General features: G+C 44.4%; 1 protein-coding gene across 10 annotated transcripts in view; it reads left to right on the forward strand.

The window, feature by feature from the left end:
* Window positions 1-24,442, forward strand: part of KALRN (kalirin RhoGEF kinase) — a 746,508-nt gene that overhangs the window by 653,557 nt on the left and 68,509 nt on the right. For 6 of the 10 annotated variants that reach the window (XM_043525781.1, XM_043525782.1, XM_043525784.1 and 3 more), the window contains 3 exons: window positions 11,262-11,357; window positions 13,111-13,241; window positions 23,767-23,833. In XM_043525781.1, the coding sequence (XP_043381716.1) occupies window positions 11,262-11,357; window positions 13,111-13,241; window positions 23,767-23,833 (294 nt within the window). The remainder of the gene's footprint in view (window positions 1-11,261; window positions 11,358-13,110; window positions 13,242-23,766; window positions 23,834-24,442) is intronic. The other 4 variants (XM_043525785.1, XM_037912013.2, XM_027819431.3 and 1 more) reach the window with 1 other exon arrangement.

Consider the following 24,442-nt stretch of genomic DNA (forward strand, 5'->3'; position numbering starts at 1 on the left):
CCTGCAGAATTTAGATTTTGTTTTTAATCTGTCTCATGCCTCTGGTCACAACTTCTGATGTTTAACATGCTGGGAGATTTTAGGGTCTATGGTGCATGCGTGAACCTCTAACACTTGATGCTGATGAACTAATCTGTTATCTTCTCCATATAGATAAACTTTACAGAGCCTTTTGGCATCCTGATTACTTCCCCTATCCCAAAGGAGAATAACTGGCAGACTTGGCTTGTATTCTAACTTTTGAGCATGGATCCAGAATTAGGTGTTTTCAAATGCAGGTCCACGCACTCCCCTTCAAACATTCACCCTTGTGTAAACAGCCCTGGTATGGGCCTTCTCCACTCGCTGGAAACTGTGCCTCTGACTTGCCTGACAAAGACAACTTTGCTCTGCTCTGCATTGAGGTCCTGTCTTTTATGAGAGGAAGGATGGTCTGGTATAGAACACTGATGTGGAACTTGGGCAGCCTGGATTCAATTCCTTGCTCCTCCACAGATTTCTTGAGCAAATTGCTTAGTCGCTGTGCCTCAGTTGTCTATCTGTAAAACCAGAATAATAGTACTTCCCTATTAGAGCTGGCCACACTTTTTCTTAACAAATAGCAAACTTGCCAAACGCCACACTTTTCAGGGCATCACAACTAGTTGTAAATTCAAGGAATAGTTTCAGCCAAAAAATTGAGCGGGGTGCAGGGGAAAAACTTCAGACACATCAAAACAAAACGTATTGATGTTCTTGAAACCAAGTATTTTCAAATTAACACTCCATTTTGAAATGACATTAAAACACTTTAATCAATGAAACAATTTCTTTGCCTTTTGGTTTTGGCAAGGAAAAATTCTTCTTTTTAAAAGGAACTGTTTTTTGTTTTTTTTTTGTTTGTTTTTAAACTTTTTTGGTTTGTGTCAAGGTTCCTCCCCCACTCTGAACTCTAGGGTACAGATGTGGGGACCTGCATGAAAAAAACCTCCTAAGCTTATCTTTACCAGCTTAGGTCAAAACTTCCCCAAGGTACAAAATATTCCACCCTTTGTCCTTGGATTGGCCGCTACCACCACCAAACAAATACTGGTTACTGGGGAAGAGCTGTTTGGACACGTCTTTCCCCCCAAAATACTTCCCAAAACCTTGCACCCCACTTCCTGGACAAGGTTTGGTAAAAAGCCTCACCAATTTGCCTAGGTGACTACAGACCCAGACCCTTGGATCTTAAGAACAATGAACAATCCTCCCAACACTTGCACCCCCCCTTTCCAGGGAAATGTTGGATAAAAAGCCTCACCAATTTGCATAGGTGACCACAGACCCAAACCCTTGGATCTGAGAACAATGAAAAAGCATTCAGTTTTCTTACAAGAAGACTTTTAATAGAAATAGAAGTAAATAGAAATAAAAAAAAATCCCCCCTGTAAAATCAGGATGGTAAATACTTTACAGGGTAATTAGATTCAAAACATAGAGAACCCCTCTAGGCAAAACCTTAAGTTACAAAAAAGATACACAGACAGAAATAGTTATTCTATTCAGCACAATTCTTTTCTCAGCCATTTAAAGAAATCATAATCTAACACGTACCTAGCTAGATTACTTACTAAAAGTTCTAAGGCTTCATTCCTGGTCTATCCCCGGCAAAGACAAAATATAGACAGACACACATACCCTTTGTTTCTCTCCCTCCTCCCAGCTTTTGAAATTATCTTGTCTCCTCATTGGTCATTTTGGTCAGGTGCCAGCGAGGTTACCTTTAGCTTCTTAACCCTTTACAGGTGAGAGGAGATTTCCTCTGGCCAGGAGGGATTTTACAGGGGTTTACCCTTCCCTTTATATTTATGACACGCCCCCCAAATCTCAGCTAGGGTGAAACACTGGCTGGGATTTCTTCCTGGAGCTCTAGGAAAAACAGAGTTAATAAGACACATGCATCTCTAAATATACTACCAAGTACATAAAGACTAACAATATTTTCTACATCTCAAGGACGATTTTAACCAGTTGATTCTGGGAAACTTTCACGGGAGAGTGCATCAGCCACTTTGTTAGAAGCTCCTGAGATGTGTTGGATGTCGAAATCAAAATCTTGGAGAGCTAAACTCCACCGAAGAAGTTTTTTTGCTATTTTCTTTGACCGTGTGAAGCCACTTCAGTGCAGCATGGTCGGTTTGCAGGTGGAAACGCCGTCCCCAAACATATGGGCGTAGCTTTTCCAGAGCGTAGACAATGGCGTAACATTCTTTTTCAGTGACTGACCAGTGGCTTTCCCTCTCAGACAGTTTTTTGCTGAGAAACACTACAGGGTGGAATTCTTGATCAGGTCCTTTCTGCATTAAAACTGCTCCCACACCACGCTCGGACGCATCTGTGGTTACTAGGAACGGTTTGTCAAAGTCTGGGGCCCTTAGTACAGGGTCAGACATGAGTGTCGCTTTAAGCTTGTTAAAGGCCTTCTGACACTTTTCGGTCCACTGAACCGCATTTGGCTGTTTCTTTTTGGTTAGGTCTGTCAGTGGGGCGGCGATTTGGCTGTAGTGCGGTACAAATCGTCTGTAATAACCGGCCAAGCCTAAGAAGGATTGAACCTGTTTCTTTGACTTTGGGACAGGCCACTTTTGGATAGCATCCACTTTGGCCTGTAGGGGGCTGATAGTTCCTTGACCCACCTGGTGTCCAAGGTAAGTCACTCTGTTTAGGCCTATTTGACACTTCTTAGCCTTAACAGTTAGTCCTGCCTCCCTTATGCGCTCAAGGACTTTTTGTAGATGTTCCAGGTGGTCTGCCCAGGAATCCGAAAATATGGCCACATCGTCAAGGTAGGCGACTGCATATTCTCCTAATCCTGCTAGGAGACCATCTACAAGTCTTTGGAAGGTGGCGGGTGCATTTCGCAGCCCGAAAGGGAGTACATTAAATTCATACAGCCCGAGATGTGTGGTGAAGGCTGACCTTTCCTTGGCAGATTCATCTAGCGGTACCTGCCAGTACCCCTTGGTTAAGTCCAAGGTAGAGATGAACTGGGCCCGTCCCAGTTTCTCTAATAGTTCATCTGTGCGTGGCATTGGATAGTTGTCTGGGCGAGTTACAGCATTTAGCTTACGGTAGTCCACGCAAAAACGTATTTCCCCATCTGGTTTGGGAACTAGAACCACTGGAGATGCCCATGCACTTTCAGAGGGGCGGATTACACCCATCTGTAACATATCCCGGATCTCCCGTTCTATAGCAGTTTTAGCTTGAGGAGACACCCGGTAAGGTTGGACTCTAATTGGGCGAGCATTACCTGTGTCAATGGAGTGGTATGCCCGTTCAGTCAGTCCTGGGGTGGCTGAGAACGTTGGCGCGTAGCTAGTGCACAGCTCCTGGATCTGCTGTCGCTGCATACGCCCAAGGGTCATGGAGAGGTTCACCTCTTCCACACCACCAGCACATTTCCCTTCGTAGTAGACACCTTCAGGCCACTCAGCGTCGTCTCCTCCCTGGGCTGTAAACTGACAAACCTTTAATTCTCTGGAATAAAAGGGCTTTAGAGAATTAATATGGTACACCTTAGGCTTTCGGTTGGAGGTGGGGAATGCTATGAGATAATTAACAGCTCCCAGGCGCTCCTGGACCGTGAATGGCCCTTCCCACGATGCTTCCATTTTATGGGCCTGGAGCGCCTTTAAGACCATGACCTGGTCCCCTACTTTGAAGGAACGCTCTCTGGCATGTTTATCATACCAGGCTTTTTGCTCTTTTTGAGCATCCTGTAAGTTTTCTTTAGCAAGGGCTAAAGAGGTTCGGAGGGTGTTTTGTAGGTTGGTTACAAAGTCCAGAATGTTAGTTCCTGGAGAAGGTGTAAATCCCTCCCATTGCTGCTTCACCAACTGCAATGGCCCCTTAACCTCACGGCCATATACAAGTTCAAATGGGGAAAACCCTAAACTGGGGTGTGGTACAGCTCTGTAGGCAAAGAGCAACTGCTGCAACACTAGGTCCCAATCATTGGAGTGCTCATTTACGAATTCACGTATCATGGCCCCCAAAGTTCCATTAAACTTCTCCACCATGCCATTTGTTTGATGGTGGTAAGGAGTGGCAACCAAGTGATTTACCCCATGAGCTTCCCAAAGGTTTTTCATAGTTCCTGCCAGGAAATTAGTCCCTGCATCTGTGAGGATGTCGGAGGGCCAACCTACCCTGGCAAAAATGTCTGCTAGTGCCTGGCACACACTTTTAGCCCTGGTGTTGCTTAGAGCTACTGCTTCCGGCCATCGGGTGGCAAAATCCATGAAAGTCAGTATGTACTGCTTTCCTCTGGGTGTCTTTTTCGGAAAAGGACCCAGAATATCCACAGCTACTCGCTGAAATGGAACTTCAATGATGGGGAGTGGCTGGAGAGGGGCTTTGACCTGGTCTTGGGGCTTTCCCACTCTTTGGCACACCTCACAAGACTGGACATAGGTAGAAACATCCTTGCCCATTCCCTCCCAGTGGAATGACCCCCCCAAACGGTCTTTGGTCCTGTTCACCCCAGCATGGCCACTAGGGTGATCATGGGCTAAGCTCAAGAGCTTGGCCCGGTATTTAGTTGGAACTACCAACTGTCTCTGAGGATGCCAGTCTTCCTGGTGTCCACCAGAAAGAGTTTCCTTGTATAAAAGTCCTCTTTCTACAACAAACCTGGATCGATTAGAAGAGCTGAGAGGCGGTGGGTGGCTCCGTGCCGCCGTCCAAGCTCTCTGGAGGCTTTCATCTGCTTCCTGTTCGGTCTGGAACTGTTCCCTTGATGCTGGAGACATCAGTTCCTTATTGGATTGTGGACCTAGGCTTGGTCCCTCTGGAAGCGATATAGGGGATGGGGCTGTTTCTGTTGACTGTGAACCGCTCTCCGCTGGTGAACTATGTTGGGATTCAGGCTCCGGCTGAGCCTCTTGTGTCGGGTTATCGGCTGCTGTCGGTTCAGGGTCGGTGGGGCCCTCTGGTGTTGAGGTTGCAAGTACTGGATTCAGTGCTGGCAATGGGTCTGGTGTTGGTTGTTCGGCTGGTTCCGGTTCTGGGACTGGTTCCGTCTGGGTCTCTGGGACTGGATCCACTACTGCTGTTGCAGACATTGGTCTGGGGTCCGGGTCCATCACCTCTGACCGGGTCCTGATAGAAGTTTCCGGAACAGAGCTAGGCCTCACGGCTTGTTTAGCCTGGCTGCGGGTGACCGTTCCCACCCTCTTGGCCTGCTTCACATGATTGGCCAAGTCTTCCCCCAACAGCATGGGGATGGGATAATCATCATAGACTGCAAAAGTCCACGTTCCGGACCAGCCCTTGTACTGGACAGGCAACTTGGCTGTAGGCAAATCGAAAGAGTTGGACTTGAAGGGTTGAATCGTCACTTGGATCTCTGGGTTGATTAAATTGGGGTCCACTAAGGAAGCATGGATAGCTGACACTTGTGCTCCGGTGTCCCTCCACGCGGTGACCTTCTTCCCGCCCACACTCACAGTTTCCCTCCGCTCCAAGGGTATCTGGGAGGTATCTGGGCCTGTGGACCTCTGGTGCGATTCCGGTGCAATGAACTGTAATCTGTTGGGGTTCTTGGGGCAGTTGGCCTTTACATGCCCCAGCTCGTTACATTTAAAACATCGTCCAGCTGACTGGTCACTGGGGCGAGGAGGGTTGCTGGAGAACGGGGTGGAGGGACGATAAGGGGTCTGGAGGGTTCTTTGGGAGGTAGGTGGGGCTTTGGGCGGCCCCCGGTAATAGGGTGTGGTCTGGGGTGGTCCCTTCTGGTCTCCGCTCCAACTGCGACCAGTTTTTTTCTTCTCTGCCACCTCCACCCATCTGGCTCCAATCTCTCCTGCCTCGATTACAGTTTTGGGCTTCCCATCTAGGATGTATCTTTCTATTTCCTCAGGAACACCCTCTAAGAATTGTTCCATTTGCATTAGGAAGGGCAAATTTACTGGAGATTCAACACTTGCTCCGGATATCCAGGCCTCCCAATGCTTCACAATGTGGTAGGCATGTCGGGTAAATGACACATCTGGTTTCCACCTTAGGGCTCTGAACCTCCGACGAGACTGCTCGGGTGTTATCCCCATTCTGACTCTCGCCTTGGATTTAAACAGTTCATACTTGTTCATGTGTTCTTTAGGCATTTCAGCTGCCACCTCAGCTAAGGGTCCACTGAGCTGCGGCCTCAGCTCTACCATGTATTGGTCAGTAGAGATGTTGTACCCAAGGCAGGCCCTTTCGAAGTTTTCTAGGAAGGCCTCAGTATCATCGCCTGCTTTGTAGGTGGGGAACTTTCTGGGATGGGAAGTGGTACTTGGAGAAGGATAGCTAGGGTTTGTTGGGATATTCTCCTGAGCCTTTATCTTCTCTATCTCCTCCACATACTTCCTCTCTTTTTCCTTCTCCTCCAGCTCTTTGTCCCTTGCTTCCATAGCTCTCCTGTGAGCAGCCGCTTGGTGTTGTTCTGCCTCTTTCGCTGCCTCTTTCGCTGCCTCCCTTTCTTGTTCCTTCTCCTCCTTCTTCAGCCGCATGAGTTCTATCTGTCTTTCATGTTCCCTTTGTCTTTCCTCAGCCTGAAATCTGGCTAATTCCAGCCGTAGTCGAGCCGCAGATATTGTCATTCTAACCTCTCTGTTTTTAACTAACTTTACACCCGAGGTTTAGAAATAAACAAAAAAAAACTTGGCTGTAAAATTTTGCTGTGCTGGAATAGAATACCTATTCTCTGATAGTGATTGTCAGCCTACAAAAAAAAAAAAAAAAAAAAAACAATTCCCTTGTCTCTGCTCTGGGCCCAAATCAAAGCAAAAACTTCCAGCTACTTTGAAACCTGTTTACCCAGCCCAAAGAAAAACCAAGTTTCCTTTTTAAACTTGTGCTCCTTGTAAAAAATCAAAATCCAAAAAAAAAAACCCTTGCCACTTTTGTCTCCAGGCAAATGGGTAGAACACCCCCCCTTCTACTTACTTTTAGGGGAAAAAAAAACTCTGGGTTGGAAGACTGTGAATTTCCCTGCAGGAGTTAAGTACCCTGCCTCCAGGCAAAGAAAACCTGCAATTCACAAAGATAATCCCCTTTTGTCTCTGCTTGGCCACAAAGCAGAGAAAAAAACAAGCTGCTTTCAGTTTCAGCTGCTTCTGGACTTCCTTTTTAAAAATCTGTATTTCTAGTTCAACAAAATCTCAACTGGATCTCAAAATGATTTCAGGTTAATCCCACCGCGCTGCCACCATGTCAAGGTTCCTCCCCCACTCTGAACTCTAGGGTACAGATGTGGGGACCTGCATGAAAAAAACCTCCTAAGCTTATCTTTACCAGCTTAGGTCAAAACTTCCCCAAGGTACAAAATATTCCACCCTTTGTCCTTGGATTGGCCGCTACCACCACCAAACAAATACTGGTTACTGGGGAAGAGCTGTTTGGACACGTCTTTCCCCCCAAAATACTTCCCAAAACCTTGCACCCCACTTCCTGGACAAGGTTTGGTAAAAAGCCTCACCAATTTGCCTAGGTGACTACAGACCCAGACCCTTGGATCTTAAGAACAATGAACAATCCTCCCAACACTTGCACCCCCCCTTTCCAGGGAAATGTTGGATAAAAAGCCTCACCAATTTGCATAGGTGACCACAGACCCAAACCCTTGGATCTGAGAACAATGAAAAAGCATTCAGTTTTCTTACAAGAAGACTTTTAATAGAAATAGAAGTAAATAGAAATAAAAAAAAATCCCCCCTGTAAAATCAGGATGGTAAATACTTTACAGGGTAATTAGATTCAAAACATAGAGAACCCCTCTAGGCAAAACCTTAAGTTACAAAAAAGATACACAGACAGAAATAGTTATTCTATTCAGCACAATTCTTTTCTCAGCCATTTAAAGAAATCATAATCTAACACGTACCTAGCTAGATTACTTACTAAAAGTTCTAAGGCTTCATTCCTGGTCTATCCCCGGCAAAGACAAAATATAGACAGACACACATACCCTTTGTTTCTCTCCCTCCTCCCAGCTTTTGAAATTATCTTGTCTCCTCATTGGTCATTTTGGTCAGGTGCCAGCGAGGTTACCTTTAGCTTCTTAACCCTTTACAGGTGAGAGGAGATTTCCTCTGGCCAGGAGGGATTTTACAGGGGTTTACCCTTCCCTTTATATTTATGACAGTTTGGCTGGAGAAAGTCAGTGATGAGCTCCATTCTGTTCCCTATCTAACTGGAATATTGTGTTTCTGCACGTGCTGATTGTGAGGCCCTTGACTACCATAATGAGGAACACAGCTTGCATATGGGGAAATTCTAACACTACTTTCATTTGTCCCTGTAAACACCCATTGTCAAAGAGAATCTAGTTTACCTTCATTTGAAGCTGGAAGACTTGTGCATTTTAATTTTTTAATTCTATATCGAGACTTTTTTTTTTCTTGTGAAACCATTTAAAAGTTCCAGTATTGGCACAAATCATCCCCCCCCTACCCGCCCCCCGTGCTACATCTTTCCCCCTCCCTCAGCTTTGGCTTACTGTCTCTACAGTGGTCTGAAGATGTAAAATAATATAAATGCAAAAAACAGAAGTGCTCAGTATTAAGCATCTAATCACTGAGGTACCTACATTGCTGACTTTTCGCTAGCGTTGAGCAGGCTCAACGCTACTTGAAATAAGTGGGAGCTACAGGCGTTGAGCACTTCTGAAAATCAGACCCACTTACTTATGCACCTACATTTGAAAATGGTGGCTTAAACATCCAGCTGTTTTTCCTCTCTTCAGAGCCCTGCTTGTCAGTCATTTTTTGCTAGAGATGCCTCTCCTGCTTCAACATCTGCATGTAATCTTGAATAAAAATTTAAAGATTATTAGCTTCAAAACCAGAATGTAATTCCTCTGTTGAATAGTAAACTAACAACCTGATAATCTGTAACTTTGTGTTTTAATTAGAGCTGTTAGATGCGTCACTTGGGTGAAAGCAAAATTACAAAAGAGAATGGCAATATGTTCACATTTTCTGTACTGCCTCAAGAAAAGTGGGTAGGATGAGTCTCCTCTTCCCCCTTTCCCTGCTGCCGTATCATTCAACAGAAGCAAGCCCTCCCCTCTCAGTTTTCTGACTCCCACAATAGTTTGTCTAATGAGATGGCCAAATGCCTAATCTTCAATGTCACTTCTCCTGGGTCTCATTCTCCAACACTTCTTAATCTCCAGTGTGCACTTACTAGAGCTTGAATAGTGACTTCATTGAAGCAGTACCCTTCTTTCTTCTCTCCCCCACCCCCACTTCACTAAGTGACTGAGGAGATAAATAAGCCGTTAATAATTCTGATGGGATAGACTGTAAAGGCAGCTGAATCTTTATAGCTGGCTGCCATTAAAGCATGCACAGAACCTATTATCAAGGGGCACAGAGTTGCAGTCAGCACTTGTCTGAAAATACATTTATCCTGTACTGCAGACGAGCGAGTATAGCTCTCTTCTATCAGCCTCACTCTTCTCACCTAGGGGAGTTTGTCTTCGGGGTGCTGGAGGTTCATAGCGCTTATTGATTGTGCTCCATTGTGGGTGCTCATCATTTACAACTAGAGCCCTTTTTTTTTTTTTTTTTAGTGTAGATGCTAAATATGGATTTAGGTGCTGAACTTTGGGCACCCAAGTTAAAAAATATTAGGGTTTTGTAACACGCAATAGAAAGCTAATACCTGTAGAGATGTTTCTTTGAACATAGGGGTGTGTTTGAAGCACTTTTCCTTTCATAGGCCTGGTCCCGAGTAGTATCACCTTACAGGTATTCCTACATCAGTATGCTGTACTGGCAAAGCACTCCTAGTGTGGACCTGGCTTATGCTGGCAAACATTACCCTCCCCTTCCCACCTCCACCCTCCCTCACACACACACACACCTGAGCAGAACAAGCTATGTTGGTTCAGCTTTGCCAGTATAACTAAACCTATACTGGGGGCTTTTTCTGGTGGATGCGATGCATAACCATTGAGAGTGTGTGTGGGGGCACAATTTAAAGGTTTGGGGGGGCACATGATTGCCCCATGTGTTTCCTCTGGTCTAGAACAGAGGTTTTCTAACTGGGACATGTGGCAATGCCGGGGGATGGGGAGGCCTGGGGGGGCAGGCCACCTAGCAGAAATTGGGGGTGGGGTGGGGTTACACATTGTCTCAGTTTGCTGGCCTAGCTATGTTGGTCAGGGATTGCATTTGTTCACATCGCTGATAGCTGGGCCTGCCGAACCCCTAGTATAGGCGTGGCCATAGTTTTAAAATTTAAAAAAAAAAAAAAACCTCTGCAACCCAAACTTTGCAGAATGGTGCCAATGTATGAGAACCAGCAAGTGAAACTGACTCAATTCCTTGCCCACATTGTTGACTTTGCCTCAGTTTTTGGATGTCCAACACCAGACACCTGATGCCTGACTTATTTATGTTTTCCCAAGGAGTACTCTAGCTCTACATAGCTCTCATTTACTACTTGAAAATGTTTTTTTAAACCCTGTGTGCCTTCACTTTCCCACTTGTAAAATGAAGGTAATGGTATTGTCTACCTTTGTGTAAGCAAGGTCAGTTTTGTAGTGTCTATAAAGCCATTGAGTTCCTTGAAAGGAAAAAAACTGAATTTTAAAGTATTTATTCATTATAATCTACCTGTGACTTGCAACATGGGTAAGGAAACTTGCTTTCCTAAATTATAGGGTGACCATATGTCCTATTTTGGCTGGAACTGTCCTTTTTTTTTTTTTTTTTTTTTTAAAAGCCCTGTCCTGGCTGTCCCTATTTATTATTACGATGAAAGTGGGCATTTGTCCCTGATCAAGTTGGCATGAGCAAATGGGAAAAATTCCCTTTTTTGTTCTCCCCCCCCCCCACCCCACCCGCAAAAAAAGAGGGTTATGCCAGCCTCATGCAGAGGGGGAGGCAGGGCTTGAGCAAGCAGCAACGCCAGCCCCAGTTTCACACGGGGAGGCGCTGGGCAAATGACTTGGGCCAGTCCCGTGGGGAGGCTCAGGCAAGCTGGTCAGGCCAGCCCCGCACAGTGTTCCTTTAGCAACTAAGTTTTGAACGCTGCACAGAAATGCCACCCAGAATTCCAGTGCTAATTCTGTGCTTTGCTAGTCTGGTGACAGTCAGCTATCTGACACCATGCATGTGATCCTCACACGCTCATGTTCTTCCTGCTTGAGTCCCAAACATTACCTCGCTGATTGCTGGTTTGGTCACTTTCCTAACCCCTTCTCATCCTGCTAACCTGCTTTTCCTTTGCAAACTGATGTCTTGCAGTCCTCCTCTTTGCTAGCTGCTCGTCAGAGCTCCTCTGATGTCCCAACTGCTGCGGATCTTGTCAGTGCAATAGAAAAGTTGGTCAAAAGTAAGCTGGTAAGTGTAGTGTCCTGGAAATTATGTACAGAATAGGCATAACTTGTCTCTGTAGCATGAGTTCAACTGTCTGCCTTATTTCCTTGCTCCTTTGCACCTGCTGAATTTTTATTAACCTTTTAGGCTCTCCAGTTCAGTGTAGAAGTTCTAACAATTGTTACTCCACAACTAAAATTAAATGCAGTTGCAAGCTTCTGTGCAGATGTTGCAACAAAGTCCGTTAGATTTTCAAAGCATTGTATAGCCTTTGAACTGTATGATACCCATGAATTTCATATGTTAGTGTCTAAGAGCCATTCATCAGGACAGACATAAACATTTGGATTATATTAAAGGCAAGGCCTTATTCATCATATGGTAATTTTTTTTACCATGGGAGTTTAGCTATGAAGCAGCTGTCAGTTATTTCTTGACCTAAGTCTCTCTGAAAATTTTAATGAATCTGCATTCCTACTAAATAGCGAAATTGTTTAACTTCTTAATGTGTAATAGATGGTGCTTTAATTTCAATAAGGTTCATCAAAACTGTCACTTCCTCTTCTGCTATTTAAAAAAAAAATTCTCATCAGTTTTGTTCTCATCTCTACTATGGTGGAAGCACCACAAATCCTCCGGTTTTAGTCTATTCTAGAATTTACTGTAATGCATTTGCAATTTTCAATCTTCTTTTTACTGGGCAGTTGCTTATAGTGTGGAAGAGATGATTTTGGCTTCCTTTAATTGTTGCTTGAAACAATCCTCTATAGGGTAAAACATCCCTGGGCCTGTAAACTTGGGCAAGTGCTACAGCTTAAACAAGTTTTGCTCAATGAAAAAGTCAGAGTTGAGGCAGACCTATGTTGAATCTGAAAGTTCATTTTCTTGCACTCATTTTAAGGGTGAGGAGAATACGAAAACAAGCAGTGCTGGAATTCCTACGAATCTGTGGAACCAGCTTTATCTGGTAAAGTGATTCCACAGTAGAAATAGTAATTTGGTTTCGGTGCTTTATCAGTCTGAGATGTCAGCACACAGAGATGGTATCTGGTTGGGGAAAGTGTTGTCCTCAGGGTTGTATGCTCTTGGATGAGGGCTAAGTTGAGCATTTGAAGGAAACAGATATTTCAGAATGAAATAGGCTTGTTGTGACTGGAGAAGCAGGACACTAGAAAAGAAGGGGAACTTCTAGAAATTTCACAGCTACCAAAAAGGTTTAAATTACAGTGAGACTGACAAATGTAAAAAGTGTGTATATTAACTCTGTTAGAGGTTTTCATAGCAGGATATCTATTCTCCCTCCCCCTCCTCCCCCACTTATTGAACTCAGTAATATTTAATGGGTTTCTGACCAATGTTTCGGTTTTTGTATGTTCCTTTTCTGGAAGGTATCTTCATTTAATCTTCCATAGAACAACGTTATATATGCTTGTAGCCTAATTCTATCAGATTTTGGAGGGCAATGGGATTTTTCTCTTTGCAGATTGCTCTGAATAATTTTGAGATGTTTGTTTTTTAGCATAACCAACATTTTCATCCTGTGCTTAATAGTGTATGCTTTCTGCTGTGCTGCAGTGAATCAGACTGTAGGTTTCAGGTTGTTTTTTCTATATCCACTTGAAATATAACCAAACTGGTTTCAACTAAATCTCTGAGGCGGGACAGTGGGGGACATAACTGAACATTAATCTGTTTTTAGTTTCTCCTACTCACAATTGCTGAGGCGACTATTGCAACAGAAGGATAATGTTTGTTCTGTAATCCTTTGGTTTTTTAGACCCTAGAAGGAGGAACTTATCGAGGAAGCTTAAAAGATGGCACTGGGTGTTTAAATGAAGGGATGACGCCTTCAACTCCCCCAAGAAACCTTGAAGAGGAACAAAAAGCCAAAGCAATGAGAGGCAGGATGTAAGTTATCTAGCTGCTTTTTATTTCTCAAATACACCCTGTAGAAGTGTGCACAGCTATAAATTAGGGAGACACTGCTCTGTCAAAGGATACACAAGACTGGTACTCTAAAGGCTGGATTTCTATTCTCTCTGCTCGTCTGGTTTTCTCAGGCTATTAAAAAAAGTTAGAGATCGATGCCTTTTTCTGTACTGTGGGGAAGAGGGGAAAATGGTGCATCTTTATCATGGGATAGCTAAACTTACCAGTAAGTACCATTATCAATCCTGCTGTAAAATCGTAGTGGAGACAAGGCTCTGTAGGTAAACTAGGCAAGGTGAAACCCGGGGCAGCACAGTAAAATATTAACCTCCCTTCAGGTAAAAACTTCAGGGACCTTGTCTCAGCTAGGATTTTACATCGAGATAACTATTGCACAGTACTTAATCTCATGAGAAGGGGAATCCCTTTTTTTAGCTTTGACATCAAAGCCTTATTCTGTAAAGCTGCTGTATACATGCTGACAGGGTGGTGGCTAGTTTAGATAGATCTTCATCTTTCTTTATACAGTACCAGAAATGTGCCTTGATTTACAGACAAGAGAGAACACTCCTGCCCTGACCGTGCTTATCTAAATTAAAGCATGCCTTACAGTATGTTTATCACGAGGCAAGGATGAGAGAGATAGTGAGGGTTGGGGAAGGGAAGTAAAGGGTTATAACAATAAGATCATGTGGTTGCTTCGATTATGAAACCTTGCAGCATGAGCACTATTAACATATCTCTTTAGACTTTATTTGAGGGGAAAAGCTAGGATGCACAGACCTCATGGAAGTGTTCAAGGAGTGAGTCAGTGGAGGAATAGCAGACTGGTTTGGGAAAGGAACTAGGCATGGAAAGGAAACCAGCCAGGGAAGATGTAGCTGAGAGGCTAGCAGGAGCAAAGTAGCATAGGGCTTTGGAAGGTGGTATGAGTCCTTTGAACTTGATGCAGAAGCCAGAGAAGCAATTTGGTGAGGAGCTTGATGTATTCATCATAGCAGACAAAGTGACTTTTTTCAGATGCATTTTTGAATGGATTAGAGAGGCAGGTTGGAGATCAGCACCCAGCTTTACCTGTAGAGAACTCCTCTGGTATATAAACTGTTATCTTTTTTCTGAAGATTGCCCCAATATGGCACATACTTAGTTTCAGTATCTGTCTGATTAATGAATTACTAGTTTACCATTGCAAGGTTTAGTCTTCTCTTTTCACTATAGAGAAACTTACCACTTTGTACATATCTATACATGTGACTTTCTGAAATGCAGAAAGCTCTGGCAGCTGTACACTACATATATTTTGTGTCTATTTCAATCCAAATAATTCCTATTATTCCAGGATGTTTAGAAACAGCTGCTAGTGGCTTTCAAGATCAGTCAGCTTTTTAGTTTCTGTGGTCTGTATGTGGTGCCACTTTGTTTCTTGTTTTTAATAACCTATTAAGGAGCTCAAATCCAAACTCAAATTATGACCCTTATTTCCCAGTAAACAAACAATATATTACCACCTATGGATAGGATTTTACAAGTAATCTCCTGTGTGGACACATGTATGTGTCCTTTTTCCTTTAATCTCTGTGCTGTGAGGCCCTTGTGACGGGTTCCCTTGGGGCACCACCTAGAACTGGGGTACCCCTGGGTTCCCTTTTACACTGCACCACTTTGACAAGCTACAAAGCCTTCCAGCTTACAAATACATACAGGTAGGGACACACCCAGGTGCAGTTACAAGCAGACTTTGTCCAGCCCCTGCATGGGAAAGCTACTCCCAGCTCCTTAGGCACTCATCCTGCTGGTATATAAACCCAAAATTATACTGTCTTGTGCTGCACAGGGAACTGTACAGCGTAAGCTCATAAAATTTGCCCCCTTTCTCAATGTGGAGGTGACTATGCAATATCCTTTTGCCCCTGAGTTCTGATAAAGCAAAAATAAGTTAATCATTTTAAATTTTTTATAGTTGTTAACAAGTGATGACAAACGAATAAAAGCAGATTACCTAGCAAATAAACAAAAAATGCAAACTAAACTTTGTATCCAATCTAAGTATATTAATAGCAGATTTTCACCCTAAGAGATGATATAAGCAGGCTGCAAATTAAGGGGCAAGCTTCACTTCCTTTACAGTTTGAAATCCCCTGTGATCTAGACAGAAAGTATCTGGTCTAGTGGGTGTTACCCAGGTGTAACTACATTTGAAATACAGATATAGCCAATATTCATAACTTTGGATACAAAAATGATACATGCATACAAATAGGATAATCATTCAGCAAATCATAACCTCTTCGATGACCTCTCACCTGACTTACCTTGCATAAAATACATTATCAATGTTCCCTTTAATTTTTTACATCCCTGTGCAGAATGAATTTTATGTGCACCAGTATGGAGTAGTGTGTGGCAGGAGTGGGGCTGAGGGGTTTGGCGTGTGTGTGGTGGGGAGGAGGTGCTCAGGGCTGGAGCAGAAGGTTAGGATAGAGGGGGTCTGGGCTCTGGGGTGGGACTGGGGATGAGGAGTTCAGGGCACAGGAGGGGGCTCAGGGCTGGGGCAGAGGATTGGGGTGTAGGAAGGGGAAGGGCTGGGGGTGCAGCTGGGGATGAGGGGTTTGGGGTACAGGCTGCCCCAGCTCTGTGATGGGGAGAGAGGACAGACACACAGAGCCCCCTTTCACTGCAGCAGCTATGGGGCTGGGGCCGGGGCCGGGGGAGATGTGCCTCTCCCTGCCAGCAGCAGCTCCGGAACCCCCATCCCTCAGAATTCTCTATCCCTGGACCACTAAGGTACCAAATTCTGCTGGGCCAGAAAAGGCCATCCTTACATGGCGGTAACTGCTACTGGCGGGGAAAATGTGCCAGTTGCAGTTTGTATCCACACACTAGCAGCAGCTCCAAGGGAGCGGCAGCTCTCCCTGCTGGCAGCTGTGCACGCCCCAATTTGCTCCTCTCCTTTCCAGGCCCCTGTGGCTGCATACCTGAACAACCCTTTATAGCCTGCTGTGCGGCCGTGCAGCTTCGAGGGAACTTAGCTTATAATGTCGACATCATATCACTGTGAAAAATATGGGCTGTGGTGTCATATCCCTATTCCAGCAGATATTGCTGAAGTATTTCCACCAGATTAAAAGGATATCTTCTGATTGCTGTGATACATGAGAGTAAATCTGCAGGAGTTGTCAGTATGTAGGAATACTTATGTTTGTTTTTAAAGCGAGGGAACGGTCCACATCCACTTGACATTTCCCCCGCACTCCCTCCAATACCATGTAGAAGAAAATACCTTCTATAATGGAAAAATGCATGTAATATGCCTGTATTCCCCACAATTACATCATTGTAAATGACTTCATTTTTGCTAACTTACAGTAAACACAGGTAAAGGAACTTGTTCTCTGGCAGCGTCCCTCTTCTTCTTTTTTTTTTTTTTTAAATGTATAATTTGGAAGTAGTAATTACATGTCATACCTGGTAAAACAATGGATATAAGTATCAAGTGACACTGAACACAAATGTCTGTTTCAAATGATGGGGGCGGGGGAAAAGCCATGTGGTCTTCTATAGCTGTGAGTGAATGTAATTTAAGCAGTGTAGATGCTGAACTAAGCTCCTGAAGCAAGAGTAAATGTACCATTTTGCTTTGTATCTCTGCATTGGCAAAACTGATCCTGCACCTTTTGTTCATCAGAGGTTGCTACAATTTATCCTGAAGGATGCTTAAATTCTAGCCCTCAGACCTATGAACACTGGAGCATGGGCACCATTGGTGTTTTGTGATTTTGATCTCATGGACACTTAATGCCAGATTCTGCCTCATATTAACATAAGTGTAGATGGAGAGGAGAAATGTTCTTGAGAGAACAGGGAGCAATTCTTCCCTCACCCAGCATTCCTGGATAGCAACGGGACAGGAGTCCTACCTAGTGGTAAGTGCAGGGTTCCCCTCTCAGCTAGTAAATCTGTTGGTATATCCATGCCGAAGGAGGTGTAGCATATTCCTTACAGGGACATGTAGGTCAGCCAGGGGAACAGAAGCATAGGGCATATGCTTGCCCAGGGACACATGCTGCTGCTTTGTAAAGGAGCAGCAGTTTGCCCAGCATGTATTTTACACAAGTATGGAACTTGGCAGAGTGGCTCTTGGAACTCATGAGCAGCTGGCATTTCCACTGCCGCTCCATGGCTCCTACCCAAAGGGGCTGGATTTTGCTGTTAAATAAACAAGAAGCTGCATGACCTCTTCTACAGAAAGTTTCCTCTCTGCTTTGCCTAAACAAGATGAATGAGTGCGACCAACACTGCCGTCACACTATGACAATCTCCATATGTCTCACAGGTGTTCTGTACCTCACACATCACTATGGAATTGTCTTTAATGTTTCGTCTTAGTTCATGATGTTTTTGTATGCAGGGAAGTTTTTCCACATGAAATGGCACATGGTGGCGTCATTGCTGTTTCATCTCATAGTTTGTCTGTAGAGTTTAATCATACAGGATACCAACAACCGTTCTCTGTTCTGAGACATGAGCTCAGAATGCCTTCGCCCACCGGTGAAGTCTGGCTCACAGTATCACTTTGGTTAGCGCTTAGTCTTATCAAATAATTTTGGGTTTTTTAACCAGTCACCAAACATGTCTTATCTTCAGAATTCTCACTAGCCCATGTGATCTTTTTCCTCTTCAGAATGCCTATCTTTTCTGTATCAGTCTTTACAAGGGCTTCCGTATAGCACAGGATTGTCTACAGAGCTGTCATTTCAAGTGGGTCACTGTTGATTGAGGTATACATGTGACACCAGGCATGAAAGCATTCCCCTATCTTGTTAGTCTCATCATTGCATTATTGAATTTGAACTTGGATGGAATTTAGTTCATAGCGCTAAATTGTTTCTGTGTAATTGAGAGGGACACTGTCTGTAGAAAGACAGGTAGAACTCTCTTGAAATTGTCATGTAGAGAACAGTACGTGACTAATCAGTTTGACTGATATGAGTTTGTGTTCATTGAAGCTTCCTCTACCCAGGATTACTGGCTTTGAAATAAGCATAAAGCCTTTGACTGCCACACCTGCATTATTTACTATAAGATCAGTCCTTTGGAAAGGAAATGGGATTCATTCTCCTAGCATTGAATCTCAAGAAGTGAAATTTAAAGCCCAATTCCTTTAAGATAGAATAAATGAACTTTATTTTGTTCCCCTAGCAAGCCCTCCCACTCCCATGAGTACTCATCTTCCACAAGGCTATAAAGTACTTGAACAGAGATTCTATGGCTACTGCTGTAGTATCTCTTCTGTGCACCCTCTCATGTGTGGAGTTGGGGGTCCTTTGGACAAGGGTCTAGTTCTTTTTGTGGTGCACATACCTTCTTCTTAGATATGAATGCAACTAGCACACTGGAGCTGGAATGGTTTGTTTTTGTTGTGCAGCCGTACCCATTGGGTTGATGCACACACCTTGTGTCTCCTCATTGCCCTTCCTGAGACTATATAAGGGCAGCACCACTCAGTCCTCTTCAGTTCCTTCTCACTGCCAATGGCCTGAGCTGGTGCTACCTGTGAAGTTTGCCTCACTTTTTTTCTGCAGTTAGCTCTCTACCTTCCTTGTTAATAGTTAGCAGTTGGTACCCAGTAGATAAGTGTTTCTTCATTTTAATTAAAATTAGTTCAGTACTAGGCGTTGGTGACATGCAGACCTTCCTGGGCTTTAAGTACTACCCATCCTCCACTCCAGTACAAGGCATGTTAGCAGTACCAACGCTAGTCCCAGCTAAGAAATTGAACGGCACCTTGGACCTGGTACTATCTTGGCTCTGGCGAACACTATGCAGACTTCAGCTCTTAGGATCCTACAGCCTCTTTACTGGAACATGTATCAGCATGGGCGCCAACTACAGATTATTCCTTGGCGCGGACTGTGAGATCTTTGGTGTACGATGACAACCATCATCTCAGCATGTTTACAGTGCCAAAGACAAGGCCTGCTCCAGTACCTACCTTGGTGCCCGCGTTGGGCTATGGAAGTTGGTCGCCCAGTAGCTCAATCAGGTTTGGCACTTCCAATTTCTATGGACTATTCACGTGACTTATGATCTGGTTTGGAGTCATCCAGCACGTTGACTAACTGTAATTAGGAGGGGACAGTGAAGTCCTCTGGGCCACCTCTATAAGGAAAGCATTGGTAGTAAGAGCATCTGAAAAAGCAGAGACAGATTGTCATGGCCTAGCACCTACTGGTCCCCATGTCTTCTGCTCTTCTGTAATGGCTGAATCCCTGGAGTGTTTATTTCCCCCAGGCAGGACTCACTGAACCTGTCAAGGGGAAGGTCACCAGCCCATCCAGCAAGGCAGCTTTCAGAGCTGTCTAGGTTGAAAGCACATGCAGATATTGTTTCCCTTGAGCAGCCAGTGCTATGAGGGCACCCATTGTAGGAGGAGCAAATTCCTTTTTCCCCCACTCATCCCCCTAGGAGGATCACTTTGCTCCAGTTCACCTGTCCCTCTCCTCATAGGTGCCAACTTCCTCTGTTCCTTGGGGGTGCTCGATCCCCACTCCACCTCAGGCCCTGTTCCTACTCCACCCCATCCGCCAAGCCCCACCTCACTCCATTTCTTCCTCTCCCCACTCCTCCCCCTCGCCCTCAGTACCTCCTGCATGCCACTGGACAGTTAATCCACAGTGTGTGGGAGGCATGGGGAGGGAGGGGCAGGAGCTTATCGACAGCGCCGCTAGGGATGGAAGGCACTGATCCATGCGGCTGCCAGTGAGTGAGCACCCGCTACCTTTTTTCTGTGGATGCTTCAGCCCTGAAGCACCCCTGGAGTCTGCACCTATGCCTTTCCTCACCTGAAAACCCGATGAGGCCGTACTCCTCTTCTCTGGTCCCTGTGGACTTTAAGCTCTCAAGACCTGCTGAGGAGAATGGAAGCAGTTTTAAGCATAGAAGTTGAGCTTGTACAAGAGAAACACTCAAAGCTTGTATTCATTCTCCAGTTGTCTGCCCCTGGAAGGGGTAGCCCTCTCAATTTAATGACACTCTTCTAGATCTAGCAAAGACTTTATGGCACATGCCAGCTTTTTTAGCTCCCACAGCTGAGCTCACAGACAAACATTATCATATCCTGTTGCAAGACTTTGCATGCTTTTTCTTCTCTTCCTGCTCCAAATTCCTTGGTGGCTACAGCTGCCAATGAGAGATCGTGTCCAGGAAGACTTAAATCAACCCCCAGTGAAAAAGGGCCAAATTGTTTGGGAGAAAAATATATTCCACATTCTCTCTCCAGATGCGCATAGCAAACCAGCAGATACCGTTACCATCCCTGTTTACAAAGTTGTATTTGGCTATGTCTAGGTTTACTGACAAACTTCTGGAGGAATCACAGAAGGAGTTCAGAGCTTTCCTTGAAGGCTGCATCATAGGCAAAACATCCCCCTCCGCCCCCAGTCTGTATTTGATGCACTGGACACTTTTTAGGATAATGGCCTCTGCAATAGCAGTGAGGAAAACCTTATGGTTGCAGAACTCAGACATAGCCCCAGACATTCAGCAAACTATAGAGAATCTCCCATTTTGATGGATTTTTTTTGTTTTTGGTTTTCAGAGAAGACCAATGAGACTTTACATTCATTTAAGGGCTCTCTGGGTACCCTTTTTGGCTCCTTAGGGGTCTATGCTCGAGCACCCAAGTGGTGTGAATATAGACCACATCAACAGGAGTATCAACACGAGTGTTATAGGCAGTTTATGTACCCATCAAGTTAGAACGAGTTTTCAAGACACAAGTGCACATCACAGAAGAAGACCCTCAAGCTCCACAACACAGCACACTCCTCCTCAGTCATTCTTGGGGGTAGCAGCCTATTTGACCTCTTCCTTGAGGACAGCAATACTGTAATCAGCAATCTTCCTATGATTTCTCCTCCCTCCATGTGTGGATGGATTGTCCCACTTCCTCAATGCTTGGGAAGCTATAACAATGGACGACTGGTGAGACGGAGATATTCTATCCAGTTCCTCTCCAATCACCCTTCCTACCGTGTCCCTTTTCAGGGACCAAACTTATGAGTCAGTGCTCTGTCAAGAAGTTCAGATTCTGCTCTCTCTCTGGGCTATAGGAGAAGTTCCCACATCCACATCAGGGATCAGAAAATATCATGAGTAAAACCCCTTTCCCTGAAGTCCAAAGTGGATCTCCGCTCCATACTGGATCCTTGAAATTTCCACAAGTTAATCAAGCACATAAGCTTTTGCATGGTCTCTCTAGTGTCAGTCACTCACTGCCATCTAGGACAGACTGTTTTGCTGCCCTTGATCTCTACTGCCTGTGACTTGGTAGAATTGTCACATGGAGGTTCCAGAGATTCACAGTAGCAAGTCAACACTATTGATACACAATACTTCCCTTTGGCCTGTCATTCTTGTATGTATTCGCCATGTTCCTGGTGGTGGTGATCTCTTTGAGGAAGAAGGGAATTCCCCTCTTCCCATATTTGGACAATTAGGTGGTGCAGGGCAAATCCAAACAGCATGTTCAGTTCATCATCCATTTCTTGATTTGTCTGAGCCTCATGCTGCATAAAGGCAAATCCAGATTAGGGCCATATTTTCTATGTGGGGACTACTTGATTCTACAAGCTCGATGACATTCCTCCCTCACTATAGGTTTCAGGCCATTCGCCACCTGTGCCTGTCCCTTGGATCACATCCCACCACATGGTCTGGGCATGTCTGAGACCACTGAGCCTTATGTGATCCAACATATGCCGGCTGCATGTGTGCTCCCTTCAAACTTGGCTAAAGTTTGTCTATCAACTGAACAGACACCCTTAGACAAGTTGATCCAGGTACCTCTGGTGCTCTTGTGTTCCCTGGAGTGGTGGATGAATCAAGTGTGTGGGGAGGGAATGCGGTGGGGGGAGGTACTTTTTCTCTCCTCCCCCTTCCATTCTAGACGGTCATTTCTCTTTCTGATAGGTTGAGGTGCATATCATGAGTGGCTGCAAATCCATGCTTTATGGGTGGAGCATGAAGTGACTCTTCATATCACGGTTCTCAGACTGGGAAATTTCACAGTGCTTGCCACATGTTTCTCCCTTGCATCAAGGGCTTGTCATTCTGGATACTACATGACGATACAACTGCAATGTACTACGTAAACTGACAGGGAGCGGCACAATCTGATCGGCTTTGTCAGGAAGCTTTGGTTCTTTTTGCATCAGGAAAGGCGTTCCTCTCATTGCCACTGACTGACTTGGCTCCCAGATTTGGCTGCTTATCCCCTCAGCAGGAGATTCTGCCTGAATCGGCTGGAGATTGCCTCGAACAGTGTTTTCAAGGCCATTTTCCAAATGTGGGTGTTCCAACAGTCCTCTTGTTCGCAATAAAGGACAACTAGAAATGGTGTCAATTTTGTTCTCAAGTGGATCTCCATTCAATCTCCCTATTCAGTACCTTTGATAAAGTAGCTTTGAGGCCACATCCAAAACATTTTATATGTAGTATTGACATTTCATTTAAACAAGACAATATACTTCCCAATTTTTTTCCTGAAGCTGTATTCAATGAACGTCTGCATACTCTAGATGTAAGGTGAATATTGGTGTTCTATCTAGACAGGACCAAACACTTCAAGCTATTGCCTTGTCCTTTTTATTTCTTATGCTGACAGGATGAGAGGTCAAGCTGTTGCAGTGCATGTAATCTCCAGGTGGATTACTACTTCCTGTATTATGACTGTCAGCCCACTCTACAGAGCTCCAGCTACTTCAGCGACTTTTCTAAAGGATGTCCCTATACTGGACATTTGTAGGACTGCTGCATGGTCCTTTGTGCACACCTTCACTCAGTCAGTACTGTGTAGTTACAACTGCTTCAGGATCGGTGCTAACTTGAGGAAAGCTATATTGGTTTCTCTATCTAAATAGACTCAGAGCCCCCTCCTGTGGGTACTGTTTTAGATACCTACGTAGAATACATGTGTGCAACCTCTTCTTGAACAACAGTTTAGAATAAGTAACTGCTTTTGTTTGGTTTTTTGTGTTTTGTTTTGTTTTTGTTCTGTATAATCAGACCAACTGACTGTCTCTACCCCAGGATTTAAAAAAAAAACCCTGGTGAGAAGGATTTCCACTACCTCTGGAACAGATGAAGAATGTTCTGCACTGACAGGGTTCAGTTTTCATCAGACAGTAGCTATTGAGCCATGAAGTCATAGGTGCTGGAAGTAGGAGTGCTGGGGGTATAGCAGCACCCCTTTGGTTTAAAGTAGTTTCCATTATGTACAGGTTTAGTTTGGTTCAATGGCTTTCAGCACCCCCGCTATAAAAATTTGTTTCAGAACCTATGCATGAAACTGAGTTGAGGGAGAACTAGGTCATGTGAACTGGAATAAGGATGTAGTGTTTGGTTAGAATCTGTGTGTGTGTGTGTGTGTGAGAGAGAGAGAGAGAGAGAGAGATGGAGAGGCGGTAACTTGTACTGAGAAATGATGCAGCTGTTTTTTATCTAGGTTTGTCTTAAATGAGCTGGTGCAGACTGAGAAAGACTACGTCAAAGACTTGGGAATCGTGGTAGAGGTGAGTTTAAAAAGTCAATTTAATACCTTTAAACTCTGGCTGTAATTGCTCAGATCAGCAAAAGGATGTCTTCCTAACTGGATACTGTGCTAAAAAGTGCCTAAAGTAAATGTTTCCAAATACTAAATTTAAAACCTACAGTGAAGTGTGCAAAGGCTTATCTTGGCTGACTTGTTTCTCTTGGGTTGTGATACATGCGATCCTTTCAGGTGTAGTATAGTCTTCCAGATGATGGAGAATAGATTTTTCTTCTTGCACTTCTTGTATTCTCCTGTTGCTATTAGACAGAGATCCTACCTGAAACTGGAACTGATTAATAATGGCACTAACTTTATTTAGAGAAGGGCCCAAACCAAAGTTCCGCATTTGAACACCTCTAAAAATTGGTATCTTGATCCAAACTTCGTCTCAGGCCCATATGTAGCAGCTGAGTTATTTGTTTGTGACGCTCTTTGGGATGAAAGGAACTATATCAAAGTTTCAAAAGTGTCCATTAATTTTGGATGCTTCAATTTTTGAGTGCCCCATTGATACGTAGAGGTATTCAGCACATACAACACCAGTTGCTCCAAGGTGAGGACAAGAAACAAAGGCGCTGAAAACTTGTGA

This window comes from Chelonia mydas, chromosome 11 (assembly GCF_015237465.2).
Source record: "Chelonia mydas isolate rCheMyd1 chromosome 11, rCheMyd1.pri.v2, whole genome shotgun sequence".
NCBI classification, from domain to species: Eukaryota; Metazoa; Chordata; order Testudines; family Cheloniidae; genus Chelonia; species Chelonia mydas.